This window comes from Notolabrus celidotus, unplaced genomic scaffold (genome assembly GCF_009762535.1).
Source record: "Notolabrus celidotus isolate fNotCel1 unplaced genomic scaffold, fNotCel1.pri scaffold_293_arrow_ctg1, whole genome shotgun sequence".
Classification (NCBI taxonomy): domain Eukaryota; kingdom Metazoa; phylum Chordata; class Actinopteri; order Labriformes; family Labridae; genus Notolabrus; species Notolabrus celidotus.
The window spans coordinates 23,886-49,118 of NW_023260131.1; the positions used below are offsets into that span (position 1 = coordinate 23,886).

Here is a 25,233-nt window from a genome sequence, read left to right on the forward strand (position 1 = left end):
GTTGCAGCTAGTATATGTTATGATGGGGTTTGGTGATAAAATGAGTAATATATAATATAGTCTTTCTTAAAGTAACTCTGTTTGAGCTCGTCCTAGCTTTACAAGCACAGAGTGTAACATTCAGTCAGGTAACAAGGTTGAAATTAACATTTTTTCCACATTAGATAAAAAACAACAAAAGTGGAAAACATCACAATAAAGGAGATGATAAGCAGACACTTTTCTTTTTCTCTTTGAAGACTGAATTCAGAATTCTGAGAATAAAGTTTGAACAAATTTGGAATCAATCAGTTCAGTCCATCACTAAACCACATGAAATAGTTCATGATTGTCTCCCAGCTCGTTCTGGTCCCTGCTGTAACAAACAGCTTCATAATTCATAAAGACGTCTGTGCCAGTGAGCAGCAGAGGTCCCGGACCCGTCAGAGCTTCCAGGAGGAGCTCACCGCAGGGCTTCTTGGAGCTCCTCCGGTCTGCAGGTCCCTGGAGACCGAGCTGTTTGTGCTCACAGTAACTCTGTTGTTGTTTTTATTCTGTTGTTACCATTTCTGTTATTGTTCTGATTATGTTGGAGATGCTAATCTCTAACATGTGAGTTTAAAAATGTGAATATGTTTTTTTAAATAAACACCACATATTCCTGATTGCTTATCATGCTTTGTGAAAATACTACTATTAGTATATTCTACTTATACTCAAGTACTTATAGAAGAAGGTACTTTAACTGGAGTAATAATCTGACTAAGCAATCTAAACTTTGACTCAACATTATGAAGTTGTGTATTTTGAACACCACTGAATAAAAGTCACTTCTTTGTGCAATCACAGTTTCTTTTTTACTTTTAACCTGTGAAATAAAACCCAGTCATTTTCCCTTTAAACTCTCCATACACTGAAAACATGCTCTGTTTGATTAATGCTGTAAAAGAGGTAAAAACACTCAGCAATAGTTTATTTTTAGACATTTTTACAGCAAACATGACAGAGGGTTTTATTAAAGTCTGAGAAGGCACCTGTAAATAACATTTATTATCATTATTATTATTATTATTATTATTATTATTATTATTATTATTATTATTATTAATAATGTTAACGTGATTGTTATTGTTATTGTTATTATGTGGTGTTATTATGTTGTATATTATTATTATTTAGATTATTGTTATTATAATGATTAGTATTTCTTATTATTGTTACAATAAAAATATTTATTACAATGAGTATTTTTAGGGTATTATTATTAAGTATTATTATTATTGTAAATTACTATTGTTTTGAATATTATTATTGTTATTATAATTTAGATTATTGTTATTATCATGATTACAATTTTTTAGTGTTATAATAATAATAATCATAACTATTATGATTGTTCTTTTTGTGGGGTATTATTATTCTGTGGTATTATTATGATTTAGATTATTGTTATCATTATGATTGATACTTTTTATTATTGTTATAATAAACATATTTATCATGATAAGTATTTTTGGGGTATTATTATTATTATTATGAAGTATTAGTATTATTGTAAATTACTATTGTTTTTATTATTATTGTTATTATTATTATGTTTATTATTATTATTTAGATTATTTTTATCATTATGAGTAGTATGTTTTAAATAGTTATTTTTTGGGGTATTATTATTATTATTATTATCTTTATTCTTCTTCTTCCTATTCTTCTTCTTCTTCTTCTTCTTCTTCTTCTTCTTCTTCTTCTTCTTCTTCTTATTATTATTATTATTATTAAGATCTTGTTTAGAGTCAGCAGTAAATCTAGCTTCATAAACCAGATGTATATTTAATGTGTTGATGTGTTCCTGTTTGAAGTCCCGGACATCATCAGCTGGTATGAGTGCGCCCCCTGGAGGACACATCACGTGATCTGTGACGTTTGCAGCGGAAACCACGTGGTGCAGTTTCACACACGCGCATGCCTCAGCTGGAATGCTGTCCTAAAGCTAGCCTGTAGCTTCAGTTCAGCATAAACTAACTTTACCTGTTAAATAGAAACATGTCGGACAGATCCGAGTTTAAGATTAACTCTCAGTTCGCTCAGAAATATGAGAAATACCGACAGAGGGAAGAACTGCAGAGACGTGAGTGTGTTAGAGTCAGTTTACTGTGCTAACTGTGATGCTAACTGTCCATCGAGGGGCAGCATGGTGTGTGCGTGTGTGTGTGTGTGTTAGTGTGTGTGTTTATATCACTGTTTGTGTTTAAAGTGTGTGATATGTTTCTGTCTCTGTATCTTTGCAGTGAAGGATCGATATGGAGACCGAGGAGAGGAGAGTGACTCTGAGTCTGAGTCCAGCTCTGATGACAGTCAAGTGGTTAGCATCCCTCCATCCTCTCTGTCAGCTCTTTAAAACTAACTCTTCTAATAATAATAATAATAATAACAATAATAATAATCCTCTAATTCCATCTTACTGTATTTATTTATTATCTAGTTCAAGTGTTAGTCATTTTTAAAATATATACTGCCCTATTGTAAATAATTATAGTTTAGTTTATTTATTATTATTCATCATGTCGTGGATCATAAAGGTGCCCAGCCCATAGGGACTTACAAAACACTACAAAAACAAAACAAAACAGGAGCAACAACAGAAGAAGAAAGAAGAGCAGTTACAATCCTGCACATGTCCAACAATGACCTAAAGTAATGAAAGAGAGGTACACTTCAGACATTTAACAGTGACAACAACATAATCAGACAGTGTGCTCCTACTCTGCTGAACAGCATTTAACACAAACTGAGCAAACTGAAACACTTTGTGTGTAAACAGGAACTGAAGTCTGTCTTCATCAGACATGGAAAACAACATCAGGACAGTTTTCTGATATTTGGTTGAAAAGGAGGAACCTGAGATCATGATATGATGGACGGTAGAATAAAAAGTGCATTTCATTTTCAACTTCCTCCAGAGGACACAGAGAACACTTCCTCTCCTCCTCTGGGACAGAGTGGAGGTGACCTGTTTCTAATGCCAGAGGAAGGAGACCACATCTCAGCTGAGCACAGACAGACACACTTATTATTTATTTTAATTGATCATGGATTATTTCATTATCATCTTTAGATTTTTACAGATTACCTCAGCATTTTAATATTTTATTCTGTTTTACTTTTAATTTAGCATCTTAGTTTCTTTTACTGGTTTAACATTTTAGTGTTTTATTTTCTTATTAATTTATTTTATTTTGGTGAGTTTAATGTCCTGTATTGAGCTTTAACATCTTATTTCTCCTCAAGTGTTTCCTCATGAAGATACAATGACAGTGTTTCCTCATGAAGATACCATGACAGTGTTTCCTCATGAAGATACAATGACAGTGTTTCCTCATTGATATACCATGACAGTGTTTCCTCATGAAGATACCATGACAGTGTTTCCTCATTGATATACCATGACAGTGTTTCCTCATGAAGATACCATGACAGTGTTTCCTCATGAAGATACCATGACAGTGTTTCCTCCATGAAGATACAATGACAGTGTTTCCTCATGAAGATACCATGACAGTGTTTCCTCATGAAGATACCATGACAGTGTTTCCTCATGAAGATACCATGACAGTGTTTCCTCATGAAGATGCCATGACAGTGTTTCCTCATGAAGATATCATGATAGTGTTTCCTCATGAAGATACAATGACAGTGTTTCCTCATGAAGATACCATGACAGTGTTTCCTCATGAAGATACCATGACAGTGTTTCCTCATGAAGATACAATGACAGTGTTTCCTCATGAAGATACCATGACAGTGTTTCCTCATGAAGATACCATGAGAGTGTTTCCTCATGAAGATACAATGACAGTTTCCTCATGAAGATACCATGACAGTGTTTCCTCTTGAAGATATCATGACAGTGTTTCCTCCATGAAGATACCATGACAGTGTTTCCTCATGAAGATACCATGACAGTGTTTCCTCATGAAGATACCATGACAGTGTTTCCTCATGAAGATATCATGACAGTGTTTCCTCCATGAAGATACCATGACAGTGTTTCCTCATGAAGATACCATGACAGTGTTTCCTCATGAAGATACCATGACAGTGTTTCCTCATGAAGATACCATGACAGTGTTTCCTCATGTAGATACCATGACAGTGTTTCCTCATGAAGATACCATGACAGTGTTTCCTCATGAAGATACCATGACAGTGTTTCCTCATGAAGATACCATGACAGTGTTTCCTCATGAAGATACCATGACAGTGTTTCCTCATGAAGATACCATGATAGTGTTTCCTCATGAAGATACCATGACAGTGTTTCCTCATGAAGATACCATGACAGTGTTTCCTCATGAAGATACCATGACAGTGTTTCCTCATGAAGATACAATGACAGTGTTTCCTCATGAAGATACCATGACAGTGTTTCCTCATGAAGATACCATGACAGTGTTTCCTCATGAAGATACCATGATAGTGTTTCCTCATGAAGATACCATGACAGTGTTTCCTCATGAAGATACCATGACAGTGTTTCCTCATGTAGATACCATGACAGTGTTTCCTCATGAAGATACAATGACAGTGTTTCCTCATGAAGATACCATGACAGTGTTTCCTCATGTAGATACCATGACAGTGTTTCCTCATGTAGATACCATGACAGTGTTTCCTCATGAAGATACCATGACAGTGTTTCCTCCATGTAGATACCATGACAGTGTTTCCTCATGAAGATACCATGACAGTGTTTCCTCATGAAGATACCATGACAGTGTTTCCTCATGAAGATACCATGACAGTGTTTCCTCATGAAGATACCATGACAGTGTTTCCTCATGAAGATACCATGACAGTGTTTCCTCATGAAGATACCCTGACAGTGTTTCCTCATGAAGATACAATGACAGTGTTTCCTCATGAAGACACCATGACAGTGTTTCCTCATGAAGATACCATGACAGTGTTTCCTCATGAAGATACCATGACAGTGTTTCCTCATGAAGATACCATGACAGTGTTTCCTCATGAAGATACCATGACAGTGTTTCCTCATGTAGATACAATGACAGTGTTTCCTCATGAAGATACCATGACAGTGTTTCCTCATGAAGATACCATGACAGTGTTTCCTCATGAAGATACCATGACAGTGTTTCCTCATGTAGATACCATGACAGTGTTTCCTCATGAAGATACCATGACAGTGTTTCCTCATGAAGATACCATGACAGTGTTTCCTCATGAAGATACAATGACAGTGTTTCCTCATGAAGATACAATGACAGTGTTTCCTCATGAAGATACAATGACAGTGTTTCCTCATGAAGATACAATGACAGTGTTTCCTCATGTAGATACCATGACAGTGTTTCCTCATGAAGATACCATTACAGTGTTTCCTCATGAAGATACCATGACAGTGTTTCCTCATGAAGATACCATGACAGTGTTTCCTCATGATGATACCATGACAGTGTTTCCTCATGAAGATACAATGACAGTGTTTCCTCATGAAGATACCATGACAGTGTTTCCTCCATGAAGATACAATGACAGTGTTTCCTCATGAAGATACCATGACAGTGTTTCCTCATGAAGATACAATGACAGTGTTTCCTCATGAAGATACCATGACAGTGTTTCCTCATGAAGATACCATGACAGTGTTTCCTCATGAAGATACCATGACAGTGTTTCCTCCATGAAGATACCATGACAGTGTTTCCTCCATGAAGATACAATGACAGTGTTTCCTCATGAAGATACCATGACAGTGTTTCCTCATGAAGATACCATGTTAGTGATTCCTCATGAAGATACCATGACAGTGTTTCCTCATGAAGATACCATGACAGTGTTTCCTCCATGAAGATACCATGACAGTGTTTCCTCATGAAGATATCATGACAGTGTTTCCTCATGAAGATACCATGACAGTGTTTCCTCCATGAAGATACAATGACAGTGTTTGCTCATGAAGATACAATGACAGTGTTTCCTCCATGAAGATACAATGACGGTGTTTCCTCATGAAGATACCATGACAGTGTTCCTCCATGAAGATACCATGACAGTGTTTGCTCATGAAGATACAATGACAGTGTTTCCTCCATGAAGATACAATGACAGTGTTTCCTCATGAAGATACAATGACGGTGTTTCCTCATGAAGATACCATGACAGTGTTTCCTCCATGAAGATACCATGACAGTGTTTGCTCATGAAGATACAATGACAGTGTTTCCTCCATGAAGATACAATGACAGTGTTTGCTCATGAAGATACAATGACGGTGTTTCCTCATGAAGATACCATGACAGTGTTTCCTCATGAAGATACCATGACAGTGTTTCCTCAGTTCTTGCTCACATGTTTCATTGACTGTTCGACTTTACTGTCCCCCTACAGGAGCTGGACCCTGAGACTGAGAGGGATTTCTACAGAACATTATCCCTGCTGAAGAAGAGAGACCCGAAGATCTACCAGGCTGATGCTAAGTTCTACTCAGAAGGTGAATGTTTGGGTTTTATTTGAAGTCAAAGTCAAAGATACACCTTGTCATGTTAGGTGTAAATCACTGCATGTCAAAAAATATGTGGCTTTTAATTTTCAAATATCTGTTTTTCTGAGGATCAGCAGATATTCACTTCAATTTCACAGTCCCAATTCTTTATGTGGTACTTCCGGTTGAAAGAAGCACGCTGTTATGATATGTGCTGCTTACATTTGGGCTTTGAGACCAAACATGTCTTCTTCAGGACTCCCTATGTGACCTCAGCTTTGAACCAGTCGTGTGTGATGCTTTACTCTTAAGAACAGTCTGTAAAAAACAACACATCCTGATATCTTCCTTTAAAAGCGTCCACCAGTGATGAGAAGCCGTCCACCTCAAAGAAAGCGGTGAAGCCGATGTTCCTGAAGGACTATGAACGTAAAGTCATTCTGGAAAGAGAAGGGTGAGCGAGCTACTCATCATATCATGCTGCTTTGAGTTTGACGCTTTATCACCTGTGTTTAAATCTGCTTGTTTTCATCTCACAGGAAATATGAGGATGATGAGGACAGTGATGATGAAGAGGCCGCTATGAGACTGGAGGTAGACTGTGGTGTCAGATATCTTTTATCTACAGAGATCTTTTAAAAATGAGAGATGTTCATTTATTTATCACGTTTGTTTCCCTCCAAAGAGAGCCGCCTCCCCGAGCTACATCCAGGAACAGAGGGAGCTGAAGGAAAGGTGAGACTCAAACTACCTGAGAGGTGAGCTCAGAAAACATCACAGGTGATCTATTAACACTGAAATCTCTCCTCAGCTTCCGCAAGTTCATCCAGGACAGCGATAAGGAGGAGGAGGAGGAACGCAGTGAGGGAGAGAAAGACTCCCAGCTGCTGACCAGGAGGATCAAAACGCAGGAGGAGAAGGTGAGGAGCGCTCTCAGGTGTTACCTCCACGTGTTCATGACGTGTGAGAGCTGGATTAACCCGTCTGTGTGTGTCTGCAGGATAAAGAAGAAGCAGACTTCGTGGACTGGCTGAAAGGTCAGGCGGAGCTGGAGGGTCCGGAGGAGGTGAAGGACATGGTGAGTAGAGAGTCAGAGAGCGAGGTGGAGGAGGTGTTCCAACCCTCACCAACAGTTACAAGTGACCAAAATGAGTTTGTCCAAGTTATAAAATAACCAGACTTTTATTTTGTGAGACAGAAATACTTGAGGGACTACTGGAACGATCCTGAGCTGGACCAGAAGGAGCGTTTCCTGAGAGACTACGTCCTGAACAAGGGATACCTGGAGGAGGACGAGGAGGATGAACGGTAAGTCCCTTTCTGTTCCTGATGCTCGCCGTGACTCAGAGCCTGGTTTATAAAGATGATGTTCCTGGTCTGTTTTAGGATCCCAACCTACGACGAGGTGGTTCAGGATGACGTGGAGGATTCTGAGGAGGACGGGGAGACGTTCTTGGAGCGGCAGGAGAATTTTGAGAGAAGTTACAACTTCCGCTTCGAAGAGCCGGACGCACAGGAGGTCAAAACGTACCCGCGTAACATCGCCACGTCGGTGCGCTCCAAAGACGACCGCAGGAAACAGAAGAGAGAGGAAGTGAAAGAGAGGAAGCAGAAGGTGCGTCTGATAGAAACCTTTAGTCCCTCCACTCCTCCGTCTGTGAGCTAACGTGAACGTTCCTCTGTTTCAGGAGAAAGAACAGAAACGTGAGCAGCTGAAGCAACTGAAGAACCTGAAGAGGAACGAGATCATGGAGAAGCTGAAGAGGCTTCAGGAGCTGACGGGGAACGAGCAGCTCGCCTTCAGCCAGGCCGACCTGGAGGGAGAGTTCGATCCAGGACAACATGACCAGCTCATGCAGGTCAGTTCAACACAACTATGAGATCAAAGTCAGGATTCTGGAACTATGAGATCAAAGTCAGGATTCTGGAACTATGAGATCAAAGTCAGGATTCTGGAAATATGAGATAGAACTCGAAGATCAAAGTCAGGATTCTAGAACTCAGAGGTCAAAGTCAGGATTCTGGAACTATGAGATCAAAGTCAGGATTCTAGAACTCGAAGATCAAAGTCAGGATTCTAGAAGTCTGAGGTCAAAGTCAGAATTCTAGAAGTCCAAGATCAAAGTCAGGATTCTAGAACTCGAAGATCAAAGTCAGGATTCTAGAACTCGAAGATCAAAGTCAGGATTCTAGAACTCGAAGATCAAAGTCAGGATTCTAGAACTCGGAGGTCAAAGTCAGGATTCTAGAACTCGAAGATCAAAGTCAGGATTCTAGAACTCGAAGATCAAAGTCAGGATTCTAGAACTCAGAGGTCAAAGTCAGGATTCTAGAAATCTGAGATCAAAGTCAGGATTCTAGAAGTCCGAGATCAAAGTCAGGATTCTAGAAGTCTGAGATCAAAGTCAGGATTCTAGAAGTCTGAGATCAAAGTCAGGATTCTAGAAGTCTGAGATCAAAGTCAGGATTCTAGAACTATGAGATCAAGTCAGGATTCTAGAACTCGAAGATCAAAGTCAGGATTCTAGAACTAGAAGATCAAAGTCAGGATTCTAGAACTCTGAGATCAAAGTCAGGATTCTAGAACTATGAGATCAAGTCAGGATTCTAGAACTCGAAGATCAAAGTCAGGATTCTAGAAGTCTGAGATCAAAGTCAGGATTCTAGAACTCAGGGATCAAAGTCAGGATTCTAGAAGTCTGAGATCAAAGTCAGAATTTCAAGAACTCTGAGATCAAAGTCAGGATTCTAAAACTCTGAGATCAAAGTCAGGATTCTAGAACTCAGGGATCAAAGTCAGGATTCTAGAAGTCTGAGATCAAAGTCAGAATTTCGAGAACTCTGAGATCAAAGTCAGGATTCTAGAACTCTGAGATCAAAGTCAAGATTCTAGAAGTCTGAGATTAAAGTCAGGATTCTATTAGTCTGAGATTAAAGTCAGAATTTTCGAATCCTGAGATTAAAATCCGGACTCTGACTTTAAAGATGTCAGAATATATTTTATTTACTGTCCTTGCTCCACTGTTTTTATTTTCCAGTGGCACTAATCCTCCAGCATAGAGAACACCTCTCGTCCAATCAGAAGACTTGGTTGTGGTGTCACCTGGTGTTAAGCCCACCTCCCACAGGTGTACTGTGTTGAGCTGATTAGAGTCCTCCTGAGTTTAAATCCGGCAGCATGCTCGTTGGTTCCTGAAGATGAAGCAGCTCAGTGTTTCTTCCTCTGGCTGCCTCAGCGTCACTGACAGGCTGCTTTTGTGTTTCCATGTTTGCAGAAGTTCTTCGGGGACGAATACTACGGAGAGGACGAAGGAGAGAAGCCTCAGTTTGACGACGACGATGAACTCGAGGGTAACACTGTTTTCTTCTCCTTCGTGTGAGCTGAAGTCAGACTCATGAACGGTTCTTAAACTGCAGAACTGTTCTCTCACAGAGCACTGGAACTGGGACACGTGGACAGGAGAGGAACGAGAGGAGGACCAGGGTGAAGGACAGGACTACGACGCCTCTGAGCCTCACTGTGACGATGAGAACTTCATTGTGAGTTATTCCCACAGAGACAATGAGGTTAAACTTTTAAAGAGAGAAACCTGTTGACCTAACGTCCTCCTGCTGCTACAGATGGATGCAGACTACGACCCCAGCCAGCAGACCTCCAAGAAGAAGAAGAAAAAGGAGAGGATGAAGCTGAAGAAGGAGGATCTGCCACAGATGGGCAAGAGGAAGAAGAAGTCTCACTTTGCTGAGGCCATCACGAAAGAGAAGCCGGTGTTCGATCCTCGTAAGTAGATCCTGCAGATTAAACAGGACTACCCTGGGTCTTTAAAGATAGTAGTGTGTGTGTGTGTGTGTGTGTGTGTGTGTGTGTGCAGCTGTAGTCTAACTTCAAGTTGTGTATTTCAGAGGAGAAGTCCTTCGAGCAGTACCTGGATGAGTACTATAAGCTGGACTACGAGGACATCATAGACGACCTCCCGTGCAGGTTTCGGTACAGGCAGGTTCTGCCCAACGACTTCGGCCTGAGCACCAACGAGGTGAGACCTTTACCCGTGTCGTGTGCTCGCTCTGTTCTGTACCCCGGGGGTCTTTGCTGCTGCTCGCCCTGCCTTGACTTTTCATGAAGCACATGGAAGAGAGGGGAGGTGTGCTCTCCCCATGTACACATGTGGGGGGGCAGGGAGCTCCCAGAACATGTTTCACTTATTACATACAGATGAATTATTTTGTGTTGGTGTTCATGAAGGTTACACAACACTTAGTGTTTTAAATGCAGTGTTTCTCTTGTAGCTAATAATGCTAAGCTATCATTCAGAGGCCGGTTTAGCAAAATCCTATTGAAGAATGCTGCAGTGATGAGACTTGTGACTGATCTGGTACTGGTTTCCCTCCGGGGAGAGCTTTGACCAGGGAATGATCTCACTTTAATCTTCTCTCTGAGCAGATCACACACACACCTGATCCGGAGCTTTCCACCCTGTTGCTCAGAGGACTTGATGATAACTAATAACAGATTTCTTCTTCTTCTTCTTCTTCCCTCAGATTTTAACCGCGAATGATAAGGAGCTGAACAGCTGGTGCTCTCTGAAGAAGACCTGCATGTTCAGGTACTGGCTCCGACCCTCATTTAAGGCATCACACCTGTTATTTCAGATGATTTTAATAAAGTTTAATTTTGTTCCCTCAGGTCTGACAAGGAGGAGATGAGTGATTTGAAGAACTACATAATAAAAGCCCAGAATGAAAAGAGGAAAAAGGAGATCCTGAACTCGGTGTACTCTGAGTGAGTAAAACATTGATCAGCTGTGTTCAATGCTTGATTCTGATTGGTCAAAACCCCCGTACTGATTAATCTGACACATTTCACCTCTGCCTGTTGACACTATGGCAAAAGTTTTACTTACAACTGGCATGCTTAATCGGTCGTCTAAACAACATGGAGGATACTTTAATATTTGACCCTGTCCCACCGTCCAGTTAATGGCAGCAGAACTGGCTTTACTTTGGGGTCCTGCTCACCCTGCCAGGATTAAAACTCCTTCAAAATATACATTACTCCTTACTCAGGGAATATATGAACCTCCATAAGGATCTCTACAATCAAAGTCAGAATTCTGGAATTAAATTCAAAACTCTAGAATCAAAGTCAAAATTCTAGAATTAAACTCAATATTAGAATCAAAGTCCAAATTCTAGAATCAAAGTCAAAATTCTAGAATTAAACTCAATATTAAAATCAAGGTCAAAATTCTAGAATTAAACTCAATATTAGAATCAAAGTCCAAATTCTAGAATCAAAGTCCAAATTCTAGAATCAAAGTCCAAATTCTAGAATCAAAGTCCAAATTCAAGAATCAAAGTCAAAATTCTAGAATCAAAGTCAAAATTCTAGAATTAAACTCAATATTAGAATCAAAGTCCAAATTCTAGAATCAAAGTCCAAATTCTAGAATCAAAGTCCAAATTCTAGAATCAAAGTCAAAATTCTAGAATCAAAGTCAAAATTCTAGAATTAAACTCAATATTAGAATCAAAGTCCAAATTCTAGAATCAAAGTCCAAATTCTAGAATCAAAGTCCAAATTCTAGAATCAAAGTCAAAATTCTAGAATCAAAGTCAAAATTCTAGAATTAAACTCAATATTAGAATCAAAGTCCAAATTCTAGAATCAAAGTCCAAATTCTAGAATCAAAGTCCAAATTCAAGAATCAAAGTCAAAATTCTAGAATCAAAGTCAAAATTCTAGAATTAAACTCAATATTAGAATCAAAGTCAAAATTCTAGAATCAAAGTCAAAATTCTAGAATTAAACTCAATATTAGAATCAAAGTCCAAATTCTAGAATCAAAGTCCAAATTCTAGAATCAAAGTCAAAATTCTAGAATCAAAGTCAAAATTCTAGAATTAAACTCAATATTAGAATCAAAGTCAAAATTCTAGAATCAAAGTCAAAATTCTAGAATTAAACTCAATATTAAAATCAAGGTCAAAATTCTAGAATTAAACTCAATATTAGAATCAAATTCCAAATTCTAGAATCAAAGTCAAAATTCTAGAATTAAACTCAATATTAGAATCAAAGTCAAAATTCTAGAATTAAACTCAATATTAAAATCGAAGTCAAAATTCTACAATTAAACTCAATATTAGAATTAAACTCAAAATTCTGGAATTACATTTTACAATTTACATTTTTTTTCTGTAATAATGAAGCATAAAAAGCAATTCTGGTCAGAAGGTGGGAAATCATTTAATTATATTTGATTTAAAAATTATTCCAATCCAAATACATTGACAAAGAAATAAGATGCATCTTAAGTCTTATTTTGAAATGTAACCACTCGAACCTCTTCCTGTGTTATAAGATAAAACTGAAGCTGGTGTATTTAAGTGTCTCTTTGTAAATCTCCATACTGACACTAAAGTAAATGATGTGATGTTTTACTGTATGTGACAGTATCTCTGTTTATCCCTACAGGGAGGATAAGGAAGGCTTAGACGCTAAGACCAAAGTTGGGAAGAAGCGAAGAGATCGTATGAAGAACGCTGAGAAAGAAGGTAAAGAAGAAGAAGAAGACGGGGATGCTGAGCCCGTCATGGACTCCCCAAGAGAGACTCTAGCTCAAGCTCTCCAACAGGACGAGGACGAGGAGGACCAAGAGGTGATGATGCCTGTGAAGAAGAAGATGAAACCAGAAGAGGAGCCTCAGGTGACGGTTTCTTCAGAGGCAGCAGGAGATAAAGGTGGAGAGGTGGAGAACAGGACTGAGAGGCCGAAGTGGCCCAAGAAGAAGCCCAAGCCCTCAGGCAGACGTCTGGGAACGGGGTCCACCGGGGTGAGAATAGGCGGCCGGGAGTTCAGCAGACAGAGACTGAAGGCGTACGGTCTGAACCCCAAGAGACTGTTCTTCAGACAGCTCGGCAGACAGAAACGGAAAGCCCAGGAGAAGATGGAGAAGCAGAAAAACAAGGAGTGATCACAGACAGCTCTGAGGTCTTTGTGGTCCAAGAATTGAATTCAAATGAAATTCCCTTTTACATTGTGAAAATGTCAAAAAATGGAACAGTGGTAAAGGTGTTCAAATTTACCTCTTACATTTTTATATATTTATACAAACAGACTCAGTTTAGATTAATTACTGAACATATTTCTACTACAACATTCATGTGTTAACATTTAGGACAGCTGTGAATACCATGCAGTAACAACTATTCACCTGTGTACTTTTTTTTGATGATTCCTAATGAAGTTACAGATTAAAAAAATGCCTCAAACTTTTCTCCCTACTTCATTCAAACAGGAACCTTCAACTGTATTTAAACAGTAGAGCTATTAGCATCTCATATCAAGCCTATACTGTATATTAAATATCAAACCATTTTCATTTCTGTGATTTACTTTAGTTTTGTTTAGTTTATGTTAGAGGTTAGCAGTATAAAGGTTTTAGATTTGGTAGCTAGATAGCTTGAAGTTGAAGCTACATTTTGGACTAAAACAAAGACATCTTCTGTAGTGAAATCCTGAATTATTTTCACATTTATCTTGTATTTTGAATTCTTAAATGTGTATTTTCATGATTTTTAGTGGCCAAAAACATTTTTTACCTCTGCTGAAATTAAAGTCAGAATTCTGACTTTAATCTAAGAATTCTAACTTTTTTCTCAGAATAATAACTTAAAAAAAAATTTAACTTAATTTTTTTTTTTCAGTGGCCCTAATCCTCTTCCGTAATTTATGACGTATGCTAACCAACAGTTTTGGAAAGGGAATTAAAATACGTCCGTTTGGTTATTAAACATTAATAAAAAAAATATTAAATCATAATTATGCTGGAGAAAGAGGCTGTTGGAGTTTGTCGTTTCTATATAAACACTAAAACACGAATTATTTTAATATTTTTTATATGAAGTGCAAACTAGCTGCTATCATAGAGCTGTCGCTCATCCAGGCCGGTAGAGGGCGCTACGTGTTTATAATGCTACCGGAAGTCCTCCCACCACCAAAGAAGAAGAAGTTGCGCGGTCTGATTTTGAATCCACCGGAAGAAGCTGAGGTTTGTTGTTTCTGCTTTTACCTTAAAAAACGTCAGATTTCCTTCAAATTAAGCTTTAAAACGAGCTGTTAGGATAATAAATAAAGTTTAATTTAACTTTAAATATTGTCAGGATGTTTTTGTCGTGTTTTATCTGAACGTTAGGACGTTTAGCTCGTAACGTCTGTCGTTGACAAGGTAAACACAACATATCGAGGGTTAAAACGTCCTTAAAGGTTTTAATTAAAGCTGTTTAACTGTTAAATGGAAATCTAAGGTTTTGATTAGTGTTGGAAATTAAAATGTAATATTTAAACTTTTTCGTTTGTGCGGTTGACTCTTTAAATCGTGTCTGTTTACAATGAAAATAAGTCAAATACTCCTCTCTCTTCTAATTGATGATACTAAACTGAAGTTTCACATGATCCCTCCTCTTCTCTTCTTCTCTCTATTCTCTTTCTGTTTCAGGCTCCACAATGGCTCAGAGTCATAAATTCCAGGACTTGGAGGAGAGCGGAGAGGTGTTGGTGGCCTTCATCAACAGCAGCCAACCTGAGAAACTGAGACAGATTAAAGACGAGCACCAGGCTCTGTATGACAAACACATAGAGACCAAAAACATCATAACACAGATTATAAAAGGTAAGTTGTGTGACTTTCTATCTAGTAAACGTGGATCCAGAGTCTCCTCTCTCTGACTGTCGCTGTCCTTGATCCCACAGATTTGTCTCAGATCGAGGAGAGTGTCGGCCAGAGGCTGCTGGACATGGAGGAGGAGAAGAAGCACAGAGTGATGGAGCTGGACGGCCTGGAGGAGCAGCTGAGGCAGTGCACGGCAAAGAGTCAGATCACTGATTCGGAGTTACAGTATCCTTGAGAAGTGTGTGTGTGTATGCAGGAGAAAGTTCTCTCTGTGTCCTTTATAAATGAATCCTGGCCCTGTGTGTCTGTCAGCTTCCTCAACCCTCCTCCAGATTCCTGCAGAGAGAGTTAGAGACTCTGAGAAACGATGAACACGAGCTCCAGATGCTGCAGAACGAAGTGGATGAAGACACCACCGAGGTCATCCCCTCAGCTGTGTGAGTACTACTAGGGCTTTGCATGTCAGGAGAAGGACTTCGTACTGAATGTGTTGGGGAACAGGGAGCCAGGGAGGGTTTTGGAGGACAGGGGTGCAGAGAAGGAGAGTAGTGGGCGGAATCAAGCTATGTTTTAGGGGTGAAAGAATGTAGATCTGGTGATCTGAATAACGTGATGCTCAAATGTGAGGTTGATGTCTGGTTTTACTACGCTCCCAACATGCAGGCCTGCTTATCGTACCTAAAGTCTCTAAAAGTAGCATGGGAGGTCGAGCCTTCAGTTATCAGGCCCCTCTCCTTTGGAATCATCTACCAGTCAGGGTCCAGGAGGCAGACACCCTCTCTACTTTTAAGAGTAGGCTTCAAACTTTCCTTTTTGATAAAGCTTATAGTTAGAGCTGGATCAGGCTTGGACCAGCTCTTAGTTATGCTGCTATAGGCTCAGACTGACACACTGGGATCCTGTCTTTCCCTCTCTCTCCTCTCTCTGCCTGTCTCTCACTTTAACTCTTCCTGTCCCATTAAAGTTACTAACCATAGACCTTTCTGGAGTCCCTGAGCTCCCTTGTCTCGTAGGTTCCTCTGGATCTCTGCTGGAGATTCCTTTTTTGGGGTCTGTTATTCATCCTTTCTTTCTTTCTTTTTCTCCTTTCTTGTATTCCTTCTTTCTTTTTTTCTCTTTCCTTTTCCTTTCTTTCTTTCCTTCTTACTTTCTGTCCTTTCTTTTCTTTCTTACTTTCTTGTCTTTCATTACTTTTCTCCTTTTTATTCCTTCTTTCTTTCTTTTTCTCCTTTATTGTATTCCTTGTTTCTTTGTTTCTTTCTTTCTTTCTTCTTTCTTTCTCTCTTTGTTCTTTCCATGTTTCTTCATCCTTTGTTTCCTTTTCTTAACCCCTCCTTTCCTTCTGTCTGGATCTCTGCTGCTGTGGACGTGGTCCAGACTCCAGCTGCTACAACTACTACTATCCGTCTCCCCACTATCATCTCTCTCTCTCTCTTCATCTCCCTCTCTCCCTCTCTCCAACACGGTCTCAGCAGATGTGTGTCTAACATGAGTCTGGTCCTGCTGGAGGTTTCTGCCTGTTAAAGGAAGTTTGTCCTTGCCACTGTAACTTGCTAAATGCTGCAAAGTGCTCTGCTCATGGTGGATTAAGATGAGATCAGACTGAGTCCTGTCTGGAAGATGGGACTGGATCTGATCCGGTCTTGATGTTGGGTCTAGACCTGCTCTGTTTGGAAGAGTCTGAGGAGAACGTTTGTTGTGATTTGGTGCTTTATAAATAAAGATTGATTGATTGGGAAATAGAGGATCTGGGTTCTGAACTGGAGACCTTGATATGGTATATCATATGTCAGATGGCTTTAATGTGGTCCAAGCTTTACCAGTTCTTGCTCTCCCCTCCTCAGGTACGTGGCTCAGGTGTACTACCTGATTTCAAAGATCAAGTGGGAATACAACACGCAGCCAAACATCTTAAAAGGAGGTGCGTTCTTCACTCCTCCCTCTTATTATTAGTTTGTTTATCTTCCTGTTTGTGTAACTGTGTTTGTTTACATCGTGTGTGATCGCCTCTCTGTTTGCTCCTCCCTCAGTTCATTACGGCGCAGACTTGGCCACGCCCATCAACATCGACACGAGCGTACGATCTCGGAGCGACGTCAGCGACCAGCTGTGGGACTTCGTCAGCACAGAGTGGTAGCTGATAGAAGGTGTTGTTTGTGTTGTTGGAGGAGCTGTGTATTATATCATTGTTTGTGAACATGTTTGTTTTCTTGTTTTCTAAAACGCTTCAGATTTAAGAATTAAATTTCTCACATATTTGGTTAAAAAGTTCTCTGATCATGTTTCAGCTACACATCCAACAGACTGTTTTTAATGTCACATTTATCAAGACAACGAAAGACTCTGAGATAGGGATGACCACAATTAATGGAGTATCGATTAATTGATTGTTAAGAAATTACTCGAAACACGTTTTTTTTTAATCAATTTTCCATCACGTGGAACAAACATCACGTGGTCTCATATTACCCTCAGCTATCAGGGAGGTGTTTGAAGTTTAAAGCATGTTTGGATGTGAATCAGCTGTTAAAGGTGTTGCGCACAGCAGAGACGCTCAGCTGGGGGCTGCGGCTGCGCGTCAGGTCTCCACGTGCGCTTTTTTAAAAAGAGGATCAATACAAAACTGCTGCCAACAACAACACAGACACGAAGGTTGACAACTTTACATGAGACATTTCCCACCTTTGGATACGAAGGCAACAGACTGGGGGGGAATTCAGGTACGCTATGTTTGCAGACCAGCAACATCAGAGCCGTCTGAGGCTGTTTCCGAAACGGCCTGCTACATACTACTTACTAATGTAGTAGTCAGTAGGTATTGCCTAATACATACTGCATTTGAATTTAGTCTGTAGTATGACTGTTCTGTCCGATCTGTCATGCAGCATGCTGAGCCAGACTTCGCTGGATTTCCGGTTTCGGAAAGCGGAAGTAAACAACGGCGAAGCCGATAAATAAAAAGCTTATTTAGAATCCATTTATGATTTAAAAAGTTAGGAAGTGGTTTATATGTAATTTGATAACTTTCACAGCACCCAAAACAGATTTCCTCCCGTCAAAAAATGAGGAAAAAGAAAAGCAGAACGAGCGCTGTGCATTATGGGAAACAGTACGCGAGGAAGACTGGTCCGATGCACACTGAGATATTTTCCCGAATCAGTAGACATCCGGGGAGTTTTGGCATACTGCAAGATTTTGCTCTGTTCACATACTACTTACTACATACTGAATTTTGGACATATCAGTACGTACTGCTAGTATAGTAGGCGATTTCGGAAACAGGCTGTTTCCGAAATCGCCTACTATACTAGCAGTACGTACTGATATGTCCAAATTCAGTATGTAGTAAGTAGTATGTGAACCATAGACTGTATAAAATATGGACGTAGTATCCGTGACGTCACCCATCTGTTCCTGAGAGCTGTTTTGAAGCAAATCGACGGACGCAGCCATATTGGTAATGCGGAACTCAACTAGGCAGAGTGTGACGTAGTGTGAGTCTCTTAGCCAATGGCTGTGTGTTCCCGACCGGGATTCACGTCAGTCATGTCCTTATTTGGGCAAAACTCATAATATTAATATCTTCTTAACCGTCACGTTAGAAAAACATTCACCCCCGTACAGTGTATGCCATTAGAGAGATTAGCTTCATAGGGCCAAGCCGTTTTTTTGAACCAGGCTGTAAACATGTTTATTAATGCTGCAAAGATCGTCTTTTTCCCATTCATATCTATGTGGTTTCCGGTGTTTCTGCAGCCAGCCTCAAGCGGATTTTCGATGTATTGCAGTTTATATCACTTCCGCATTGGCTTCATCGTTTGAGACCGGAGTTTGCCGCTTGATGTGAACGAGAGCAAAATCTGCAGTATGCCAAAACCCCCCGGATGTCTACTGATTCGGGAAAATATCTCAGTGTGCATCGGACCAGTCTGCCTCGCGTACTGTTTCCCATAATGCACAGCGCTCGTTCTGCTTTTTCTTTTTCCTCATTTTTTGACGGGAGGAAATCCGTTTTTGGGTGCTGTGAAAGTTATCAAATTACATATAAACCACTTCCTAACTTTTTAAATCATAAATGGATGCTAATAAGCATTTTATTATCGGCTTCGCCGTTGTTTACTTCCGCTTTCCGAAACCGGAAATCCAGCGAAGTCTGGCCTCAGCATGCTGCATGACAGATCGGACAGAACAGTCATACTACATACTAAATTCAAACGCAGTATGTAGTAGGCAATACCTACTGCCTACTACATTAGTAAGTAGTATGTAGCAGGCCGTTTCGGAAACAGCCCCTGAGTTTTTCTGCAGCTGGACTGATTAGGACCCGGTTGCACTCTCGGCTGACACCTTATTGAATACACATGTTTATTTTTCTCAATAACAACGAGTAGACAGAAAACTGGACACTGTGAGTCTGAAGTACTTCTCTGTTAGTATTATGAGCCTTCACTTTATAAGACTATGTCCGCGTAAAATACTTTAATGAGCCTGATCCTTGATATTCTGCCCGTCAGTTATTTGCATTTTGTTGCTATAGAAATACAATTTAGGGTGAAACAACGTATTTGGCATTGTTTTTGACGTAAGATAATAATGTTTTTTTTAATCAATTAATCGATAATTGATCGTTAACATTTCCAAAAAAAAATCGACCAATGGAAAATACTTTAAATGTACATCCCTACTCTGAGACCAAACAGAGAGGGAACACACCATATTTAAACACACATGAAACAAACTACCTCCAAGTTTTTCTCTTTTCTTCCCACTTAAAGCTGCTGTGAGGAACTTTTGTTTTGTATCGATTTCTGGCGCCCCCCTTGTGGACAAAGTGATACCTCTTATCTCTTGTCCTATACATGCAAAAGGAGTGGTTTTCAACAAAAACCTCATCCTGTGTGCTTCAACAGTCAACTTTATCAGGCAATGTGATTATTTTCCATGAAAACAGTCAAATAAAGGCTGATTCTGAAGCAAGAGTGTCCATCATCTGGACTGACACCTACCCTCCCAGGGCAGTTTCAGGCATTAAAAATTACAACAGAGAAGGTGCCAGTGTTGCTGCTGATGGTCTTGTTTGCTATTGAAGGTTATAAAGAGGCATCGTATCATTTTCAGTCTGTTTCTCAGCCAGTTCAAAACTCCTCACAGGGCCTTTAAATTAATCATAATATTGATTCATATCACACCATTAAAAACAATGATTACTAAGCGCTTGACAAACCGAACGCATGGCAAGGATTCAAATGACAGAATAAACCTTTAACAGTAGGCGGCAAGAGGAGGGCAGGAAATCTAACAATGCAGAAACACAAAATACAAAACAACAGATTAAAAAGAATAAACTCAAACTAAAGACTGAATAAAGTGATGAAACACGGTAGAGTAAATAAATCTTCCTTAAGAAGGTTTTTAAAACAATAAGAATAAGAATAAATAAAGGATAATAAAAAGGTATTAAGAAGAAAATGACAGAAAAGGATAGATTAAGGACATTAAAATAATACAATAAATAAATAAGACAATGAAATAATTAGTTAAATATAAAATGAAATAATTAATTAGTTAAATATAGAATAAAAATAATGAATCATTGAAATATAGAATGAAAATCAGAAAGAATCAGAATCAGAAAGAACTTTAATCACAATGTATCTCAAGAATACAAAGAATTTGACTCCAGTATTTTTGCGTACTCCCTGTACAAACATTAATAGACAGACACTAAAAATCAAGTACTAATAAAATATATATCTATAAGTACAAAAGGCACGAGTGCAATAAGAGAAACAATAGACAAACATGATAAAGTGCAAAATAACTAAACATGAAAATAAGTGAAAACAGAAAGCAGTAAAAACATAAAAGCAAGTTTGTTAAAGTGAGTCTTAAGAAGAGATTTAAAATATGTTTAAACGTACAAAATATAAACACTCACATCCTGAGTACAGACCTCTTTTTTCTCCATCACACTGAAACTTCACCGACTGAACAGACGTGTAATTTCCCCTCCTTTCATTTCTTATTCTCTCGTTGGCGTTCATGTTCAATATTCTGGAAGAGGAGAAGAGAAAACTAGAAGCTATGTGACGTGTTGGCCACTAGATGTCGCTGCAGAACAACTTTATCACATTTCTGCCCTCTGCTCAGACAGGCTTTGAGAAAGGTTGATCTAATTGGCGCAGTTGCTCAGGTTAAGTTCATGTCTCTGATTTAAACTCAGATTACAGGATGGTGCCCGAGTCTAATCTGTTTGTGGGTGAAGATGAAGAGCAGCCGGTGAAGCTTCTTGAGACTTGTAAGATTTATTCCCACAGCTCTGAAAGGTGGATATTAGTTAGTTTATAATGTGGGTATTAATGCAACATATATTCTGTGCAGGTTGCTTTGGCCTTTTCACGTCTGTTTTAGCTTTCACTATCAGCAGCATGTTGTGACTCAGGCTGCCCTCCATCACCCGTACGCTCTTTAATTCACCAAATGTGGGTCAGATGCAGAACGCCAAAAAGTCCCAGAGAGCCTCACCACGTCTGGTTAAGTTTCTTAGTGTGCTGCCAGCGTGCCCTCTCGGTTAGTCCTACCCACAATCCTCTGGGTAGCAAAAGATGTGTCACAACCAGTTAGAAATAAAGAGAACATATTTATAAGAACGTCTCACAGAGTTTGTATTCTTCAATTCAGAGAGATTAAATATGAGATTTAGAATAAAACTTAAATTGTGTTCACATAGAAGTTTAATGGAAATGTCCTAACTCTAAACCGGTCCAGCCTCAGGAGGACTCACCTCAACCCTCAGCTGTGACCTACATGTCTAAACGTTGTTGTTCAGTGGAGGAGGACATCCTGTGTTTAGGAGCTTTAATTCCACCTACTGAGTTACAGATTAAAAATACGACCTACTACTGCGAGAGCACGACTTCATGTATCCTTTAAAATAAAAACGACCTTCTCATTCAATGGTTTTTATTGTAGATTAATACTGAAGACATCAAAACTATGAAATAATCTGGTTTTGCCATAATCTGGGCTATCCATTGTGTCCTAACCCTACCTCTGAACAACACAACTGATGGCCTCAAACACATTAAGAAGGCAAGTCATTCTACAAATGACCTCTTCACAAGGCTCATGTTAATTAGAAACCATTCCAGGAGACCACTTCATGAAGCGGACTGAGAGAATATCAAGAGTGTGCAAAGCTGTCATGAAGGAAAAAGGGGGCTACTTTACAGAATCTAAAATATAAAACAGATTCTGCTTTGTTTAACACTTTTTCTTCATTCAATAATTCCATATATGTTCTTTCATAGTTTGGATGTCTTCAGTATTGATCTAAAGTGTTTACAATAATTAAAATAAATACAAACCCTTGAATGAGAAGGTGTTTCCAAACTTTGGACTGGTAGTGTACATCGTGACCCTCTGAAAATGGACCAACTTTTGGTCCCCAACTCACTAGTTAAGAAACCATAGTTGTGATAAATCTAATATTTCTAATATAACAATATCTTGAGTTGTAAGTAAGTGATAATGTGTAGTGAACGGGTGGTGATCCTGACAGGGTGAGCAAGACCCCGACGCGAAGCCCCACTCGCCCCTCACAGAGATGGTTGGGGTCCAGTAGCTCCTCAGGCTGCTCTCACATCTGTGCCCGCTAACTGTCATTATTCCCCCATGACCAAGACCAGCCTGAGACCACACTAAGGTTTTTACCACAGTGTCAACAGGCAGAGGGGGAATGAGAGGGACTACTTTATGTGGATTAAATTAATGAGGTGTGATCAGGTTGTTCCTGGTGTTGCTTTTGTTGTTTAGAATGAATCAGTGTTCTTATTGGCTTTGAGCAACCGACAGCATCCATTCCGTTCAGTTATTCTTTGATGTGTTCCATTCCGTTCTGTTCTTCTTTGATGTGTTCCATTCCGTTCAGTTCTTCTGTGATGTGTTCCATTCGTTCCATTCTTCTTTGGTGTTTCATTCCATTCCATCTTCTTTGATGTGTTCCGTTCCCTTCAGTTCTTCTCTTTGATGTGTCCATTCCGTTCATTCTTCTTTGATGTGTTCCATTCCGTTCCATTCTTCTTTGATGTGTTCCATTCGTTTCGTTCTTCTTTGATGTGTTCCATTCCGTTCCATTCTTCTTTGATGTGTTCCATTCAGTTCCATTCTCCTTTGATGTGTTCCATTCCGTTCCGTTTTTCTTTGATGTGTTCCATTCCGTTCTGTTCTTCTTTATGTGTTCCATCGTTCTGTTCTTCTTGATGTGTTCCATTCCGTTCTGTTCTTCTTTGATGTTGTTCCATTCCGTTCAGTTTTTCTTTGATGTGTTCCATTCCGTTCAGTTCGTCTTGATGTGTTCCATTCCGTTCCATTCTTCTTGATGTGTTCCATTCCATCCATTCTTCTTTGATGTGTTCCATACCGTTCCATTCTTCTTTGATGTGTTCCATTCCGTTCCGTTCTTCTTTGATGTGTTCCATTCCGTTCCATTCTTCTTTGATGTGTTCCATTCCGTTCCGTTCTTCTTTGATGTGTTCCATTCCGTTCCATTCTTCTTTGATGTGTTCCATTCCGTTCCATTCTTCTTTGATGTGTCCATTCCGTTCCATTCTTCTTTGATCTGTTCCATTCCATTCGTTCTTAAAGTTGGATTGATTTAATGACGTGATCAGGTTGTTCCTGGTGTTGCTTTAACTAATAAGGTTTCTACCAATCAGAATCAAGTATTTAACACCAGGTAATATGACTCTATTATTGTACAGGATGTTCCTTCCATTGTCAGATTAACGGGCGTCTTAGAGGGTATTTGAACTTTTAAAGACACAGTACATAAAGCTCTGAAGTTTGATGTAAATTGGTAGATGAGTTTAAGGAAATAGTTTTTAATCTAAGACGATAAATATTTGATTTCCAGCTTCAGGCAGAAAGTGTCGGGTCAGCAGAGATCAGCAGAGATCAGCAGACATCAGCAGACATCAGCAGAGATCAGCAGAGATCAGCAGAGATCAGCAGACATCAGCAGACATCAGCAGACATCAGCAGAGATCAGCAGAGATCAGCAGACATCAGCAGACATCAGCAGACATCAGCAGACATCAGCAGACATCAGCAGAGATCAGCTGAGCTGGTCTGTGAGAAAGAGACGAGCTGCTGGATGGTGAGATGGTGGCGGTTCACAGTGCCCACGTCGGGTCTCTGCTCTGCACAGAAACCCTGTTGTGTTATTATTTACCGCCTGGTTTACTGAGAAGTGAACATCCCCGTCTTTGAGAGGGACTTGGTGCAACGACTGTGAGCCTGCCGGGTGGTTAGGAGTGGGCAGGGTGACACGCGGTGTTGGGGAGGCTCACTCTCGTGTATCATCACTTAGAAGCACCATGCAGCGATGTGTGGTTTCCTTACGGTAAGCAGCAGCGGCAGGGTTTCTGCTCTCTGCAGCTTCATGCAGCGCTGTGGCACTGACACTAAATATCAGCGGTTAACACGTGGGCACCTCGGAGGGGCATTATCTCTCTCTTCAATTTCTGTATCACCCTTTCTTTTTCAAGCTCTGAGGTGTACATTTATACTTTCCCCAGCAGGATAAGAAAATGAAGAGTAAAAAACAAACACTTCTCACTGCAGATATTCTGATTCTGTGCACATGTTTGTCTTTGTTTGTTCTTTTAACCCTTTGTTGTCCAGAGAGGAGATACAACTTGACGTACCAGCTAAACTCACGTCCACGAGTTCAAACTTCTTAAAGTCTGAGACCCGGGCGCTGGGTTTACGTTGTCAGTCACGAGGTACGTAACACGGAGAGGAAGCTTTCATTAAAAATCACTTCTTGAGTCGTTTCATAATAAAATAAGGTGGAGACTTATTTTTCTCTTTCCACAAAACTTTAAGAACATGATATAAAAATATTCAGATATCAGATATAAGAGTTTTTGTTTTTGGGCCTTACTTCACATTTGAAAGACTACAGTGATATTTTAATTTCAGTAATATAAAGTTTACATTTAGCACTCCTTTGGGGCCTTAATATAAATACAAGAAATATTAAATTTAATTTTAGGACTGTTTACATTTTCTTAG

At 39.5% G+C, this 25,233-nt stretch overlaps 2 protein-coding genes and 1 non-coding gene across 4 annotated transcripts; all 3 read left to right on the plus strand.

Moving 5' to 3' along the window:
- Positions 1-1,903: 1,903 nt before the first annotated feature.
- Positions 1,904-13,756, plus strand: kri1 (KRI1 homolog). The gene is made up of 18 exons (XM_034679015.1): positions 1,904-2,107; positions 2,268-2,341; positions 6,391-6,493; positions 6,842-6,938; positions 7,024-7,078; positions 7,170-7,219; positions 7,296-7,404; positions 7,485-7,562; positions 7,683-7,792; positions 7,871-8,099; positions 8,173-8,343; positions 9,760-9,835; positions 9,918-10,024; positions 10,106-10,265; positions 10,388-10,518; positions 11,024-11,088; positions 11,169-11,264; positions 12,960-13,756. Exons 1-18 carry the CDS (start codon positions 2,023-2,025, stop codon positions 13,456-13,458), a joined length of 2,295 nt encoding a protein of 764 aa, XP_034534906.1. The 5' UTR covers positions 1,904-2,022; the 3' UTR covers positions 13,459-13,756.
- Positions 10,829-10,925, plus strand: LOC117809458. The gene has a single exon (XR_004630463.1). It is a non-coding gene; the product is annotated as a Z30 small nucleolar RNA (small nucleolar RNA).
- A 645-nt stretch (positions 13,757-14,401) lies between the features above and the next one.
- Positions 14,402-17,424, plus strand: spc24 (SPC24 component of NDC80 kinetochore complex). Of its 2 annotated transcripts, none has more exons than XM_034679013.1 (6): positions 14,402-14,535; positions 14,983-15,156; positions 15,237-15,381; positions 15,489-15,593; positions 17,001-17,077; positions 17,187-17,424. In XM_034679013.1, exons 2-6 carry the CDS (start codon positions 14,991-14,993, stop codon positions 17,291-17,293), a joined length of 600 nt encoding a protein of 199 aa, XP_034534904.1. In that variant the 5' UTR covers positions 14,402-14,535; positions 14,983-14,990; the 3' UTR covers positions 17,294-17,424. The 2 variants fall into 2 exon arrangements, with proteins under 2 accessions (XP_034534904.1, XP_034534905.1); XM_034679014.1 differs by lacking the exon at positions 14,402-14,535 and adding an exon at positions 14,598-14,712.
- Positions 17,425-25,233: the final 7,809 nt, after the last annotated feature.

Coding starts and splice junctions, on each gene's coding strand:
- kri1 (XM_034679015.1), top strand. CDS start 2,023: ATGTCGGACAGATCCGAGTTTAAGATTAACTCTCAGTTCGCTCAGAAA. Junction 7,405..7,484: donor TCAAAACGCAGGAGGAGAAG/GTGAGGAGCGCT, acceptor GTGTGTCTGCAG/GATAAAGAAGAAGCAGACTT. Junction 8,344..9,759: donor AACATGACCAGCTCATGCAG/GTCAGTTCAACA, acceptor CCATGTTTGCAG/AAGTTCTTCGGGGACGAATA.
- spc24 (XM_034679013.1), top strand. CDS start 14,991: ATGGCTCAGAGTCATAAATTCCAGGACTTGGAGGAGAGCGGAGAGGTG. Junction 15,157..15,236: donor CATAACACAGATTATAAAAG/GTAAGTTGTGTG, acceptor TTGATCCCACAG/ATTTGTCTCAGATCGAGGAG. Junction 17,078..17,186: donor GCCAAACATCTTAAAAGGAG/GTGCGTTCTTCA, acceptor CTCCTCCCTCAG/TTCATTACGGCGCAGACTTG.